This window comes from Ictalurus punctatus, chromosome 21 (genome assembly GCF_001660625.3).
Source record: "Ictalurus punctatus breed USDA103 chromosome 21, Coco_2.0, whole genome shotgun sequence".
In the NCBI taxonomy this organism is placed as follows: Eukaryota; Metazoa; Chordata; class Actinopteri; order Siluriformes; family Ictaluridae; genus Ictalurus; species Ictalurus punctatus.
In genome coordinates this window covers 16862501-16866275 of record NC_030436.2, presented here as the reverse complement: position 1 = coordinate 16866275, position 3775 = coordinate 16862501, and the positions used below count along the sequence as shown (strand labels likewise).

The 3775-nt window shown below is 39.6% G+C and overlaps 1 protein-coding gene across 1 annotated transcript in view; it reads right to left on the bottom strand.

Annotated features, from left to right (window-relative positions):
* Positions 1-108: 108 nt before the first annotated feature.
* The window catches only part of rpn1 (ribophorin I), a 6618-nt gene continuing 2951 nt past the window's right edge, over positions 109-3775 (bottom strand). Inside the window, exons 5-10 of the mRNA XM_017450646.3 lie at positions 3688-3775; positions 3366-3465; positions 3099-3237; positions 1668-1787; positions 1110-1355; positions 109-937 (exon numbers count right to left, since the gene is read on the bottom strand). The exon at positions 3688-3775 is cut by the window's right edge and continues 105 nt beyond it. Of these exons, the coding sequence (XP_017306135.1) occupies positions 755-937; positions 1110-1355; positions 1668-1787; positions 3099-3237; positions 3366-3465; positions 3688-3775 (876 nt within the window). The 3' untranslated portion in view covers positions 109-754. The remainder of the gene's footprint in view (positions 938-1109; positions 1356-1667; positions 1788-3098; positions 3238-3365; positions 3466-3687) is intronic.

The window sequence follows — 3775 nt, the reverse complement described above, 5'->3', positions numbered from 1 at the left end:
CGTTTTATTACTTACATAATGTCTGATACTCCAAAAATTTCTCAACTTTAAATAACAAAGAGCAAACGAGAACAAACAGTAAAGAGTAACGGTAAAAAGAAACCAGACTGTAATTTATAACAACATGTTTATTTTAATTTTCCAAATCTTGACACTTAAGGAACTTAACATTCAGCATTTCCTTCATCCCCCCCCTGACACACAACTCGTGTTCATCCACTAAATTCTTGGTATGAAAGCACATCATTTACAAAATGGAAAATTATACAAAAAAAAAAATCCGAGAGACAAGCTAACAAAATAAGGGGGAGAAGATTTCAATAACATGCCAACCATTGTGTTCAGAGCTTCTGTATTTTTGCATTTTTTTTCCCAGGGCAGAGCAAAAAACACAGATTAGAGATTAAGTGCCAAGAACACAGAAAGAAAGAAATGTTTCACCAGGTGCTGACGTAGCTGAAACACATCAACCTGCCCTCTCCTAAAATTATCCCCTCAGACAAAAAAAAAAAAAAAAAAAAAAAAAAAGGAAATGGACAAAAATGCATATAAAACCCACTGCATTTCCCTGGTGATCAGAAACAAACAAAGGAAACGTGTATGTGCACACCCCTCTCACACAGCCTACAGGATGAAAAAGGCACAACACACACTTTAAGGTGGCTGATAGTGCTCAAGCCGATAAACTTGAGAGTAAGTGTGTGGATGAGAGGGTTTGGGGTGTTTTTCAGCACGTAACGGCACTGCGTGCGCTTTAGAGAGCGTCAAGAAGGGCGTCGATGCGCGAAATCAGCTCCTGTCTCTTGCTGGTCAGCGATTTCTCTGATGCGATGTACGCCTCCTTCTTCAGCTTCCCGGTTACGAGGCGCTCGGACTCCTGACAGGACTGTAACACCAAGTCCTTCACCTGGCCGTCCAGCTTCTGGATCTCTCCCACCTGAGGGAAAACGTTCAGCCAAGTTACTTCCTGTACGGCAAAACAATGTATGCCGAATGACCTGCATATTAATCTTTAAAATGATCACGGGATCTTGAGTGGAGCCTAACAGTTAGTGGTAACACAAATCGGAGTTGATTACTCGGTTTAAAAACATTACTGTCATCTGTACCTTCTCAGCGAGGTCAGATCCTTCAGCTTTAAGGCGAGCCTGCAGGCCCGCAACGTCGTTAGTGAGGGCACGGTGCTCGGCCTCCAAATTCTTACGGCCCCCGTTGAGGGCACCGGTGTCACGTGACTGCTTGTAGCGGTTCACCACCTCATCCATGTGTCTGTACAGACCAAGCCTCTTATTAACCAGAGTCAGGACCTGCTCCGTGATGGAGGCCACCTTCATCCGCACCTCTGCCGCAGGGTCCTAGAGGAAAGCGGAAGGGGGAGGGCGCAGATAATGGGAAATACTGCTATCAAAGAAGACAGGTTTTCACTAATGTGATATCTAAATGAGCTTTTTTTTTTTAAATCACAAGAGATTTTAATGGTGAGTTGTGTAATACGATAAGCGTTTGTGTTTTCTCTGTTATGTCTTGAGTGCTGGAAACTGCTAATGTGTCAATAACAAATATTGTCCCATAACATGTGTTCCCGCATGGTAGGATCAATAGCACCTGATGACACAGTATTTGCTGTATGCCTGTAATAACTCTGCAGCAGAAGGGCTCATCCAAACCTTGGTGATGGAGAAGTCCAAACGAACGTAAATGATGACTGTGAAGAATAAGATGTAGAAGGCGCCGACCACCAGCAGTGGCTCCTGCAGCATCAGGATCTTATTGAAGGTGTAGTGAACCTGGAGACACGCAGAAACACACAAACGTAAATAACAAAAAAAAAACAAAAAAACAACAGCAACAACAACAACAACAACAAAAAATGCACAGCCACACAAATCAAGAGATATAGCAAGTGGCTCAGACTACAAAATTAAACGCCCATAAAGGATGGGAGGTAAGAATTTTTAAAAAATTTAATAAAATACACTACCAGTCAAAGGTTGAGATACACTCATTATTATTCCCCCCACACACATTTTAGAATAATAATAATAATAATAATAATAATAATAATAAAGTCATCAAAACGCTGGAGTAACAATCCCCCCCCCAACATTTTAGATTATTATTATTATTATTATTATTATTCTAAAATGTGGGGGGGGGAATTGTTACTCCAGAGTTTTGATGACTTTATTATTATTAAAGTCATCAAAACTCTGGAGTAAAACAAATGGAGCTATGGGAATTATGTTGTGAAAAAAAAAATATCCAAAATAAATCAAAATAAATTAATATTTTAGCATCTTCAAAGTAGATGCTCTTTTTTGCCTAGAATTTCTAGAAATGTATTCTTGGTGTTTTCTTACATGATTTCTTGAGGAATTTCCCCGAGATGCTTTTTAAACAGTATTTAAGGAGTTACGACCTACGCTGGACACTCATCGGCTGCTTTTCGGAATATTTCGCTCCGAGGCATCCGTTTAAAAAAAACAAAACAATTTTTGTAAATAAAATGTTCGTTTTCTAATGAAAAACGAATGTCTGCATGATTATATTTGTGTCTACAACACCGATTTCAAACATTTAATCACACACCTTCAGATCAAAAGATTTTTAAGATCACGAGAAACATTTCAGTCGAGTGTCTCCAAACTTTTCCCCTGAAGTGTGTTGATATGATTTTATTGCATTAAAACGGGTGTTATAGTTAATTTATTCTAAAGCAGCACCTCTCGAAGTGTTTTATTCTTTGTAAACCTCAGCAATTGGCCAATTGCTGCAATTTTTATCCATTTATTAGTTACATCTAATGTCGTGAAAATTCCTCGAGACTAGTTAGTTCCTGTCTTTGTTTCGATAAACGTCAGAAGTGCTGACGCTGGAGACTCCTTCCATGAACGTTAAATAATCCTTCAACATATCGACTGCTGTTACAGAAAATTAATCGACACTCTGACTAATAAGATTTGAGAATTCAACAGTGCGTTGGTATGATCATATATTAAAAATAAAAATCCCCATTTACTCACAGCCCTGCTGTGCTGAACACAGGACTTTCACCAGTTTGGTGATGCATCTGTTTGAATGTATACAGCGAGTCTTACCACCATGTCCTGAATGTGTTGCTCCACCAGATTCTTTTTAGTGGCCACCAGAACAGGCCTGCCAAAAGTGTCCAGGTAGGTGTAGTGCAGCTGGTCAGGGCTTCGTTCAATTGGGTATGGAGTTTCCAAATGCACATTCCTGATGAAAGTAGCAGATTACATGGTTGACTTACTACACGCTAGGGTTAAAATACACTCTAAAAGCAACGCTACAGAGATAAGAACGTAGGCTTCAAACTCCTGATCTGAAATACAAACGAGCGATACCTTGCTCCTTCTGGGAGAATCAGTTTGACGGTAAGTTGGTCGATAACCTGATCGTCATACACGTGATCGACCAGGCGCATTTTCAAAGCGTACTGATCGCCTGTGGAGCAAAAATAAACAAATAAATACATTACATATCCAAAAGCTACATCTTAATGAGCTCTCAAACATAAAAAAAAAAAAAATACAGCTGATAAATACTACAAGGAATAAATGCAACTGTAATAGAGTTCAGTTAAAATAATTTATTTGCACTGTTATTTTTAATACGAGTGATGTGATGTCAGCTCAACGTTTGAAGCTTTCATAAGGAAAGACGCACCCAAGGTGTATAGATACTCGTAGCTGGGCAGATTGTACCCGATGATGTAGTGCGTCTTCCACCCTCCAAACAGGGGGAAGCGGGGACG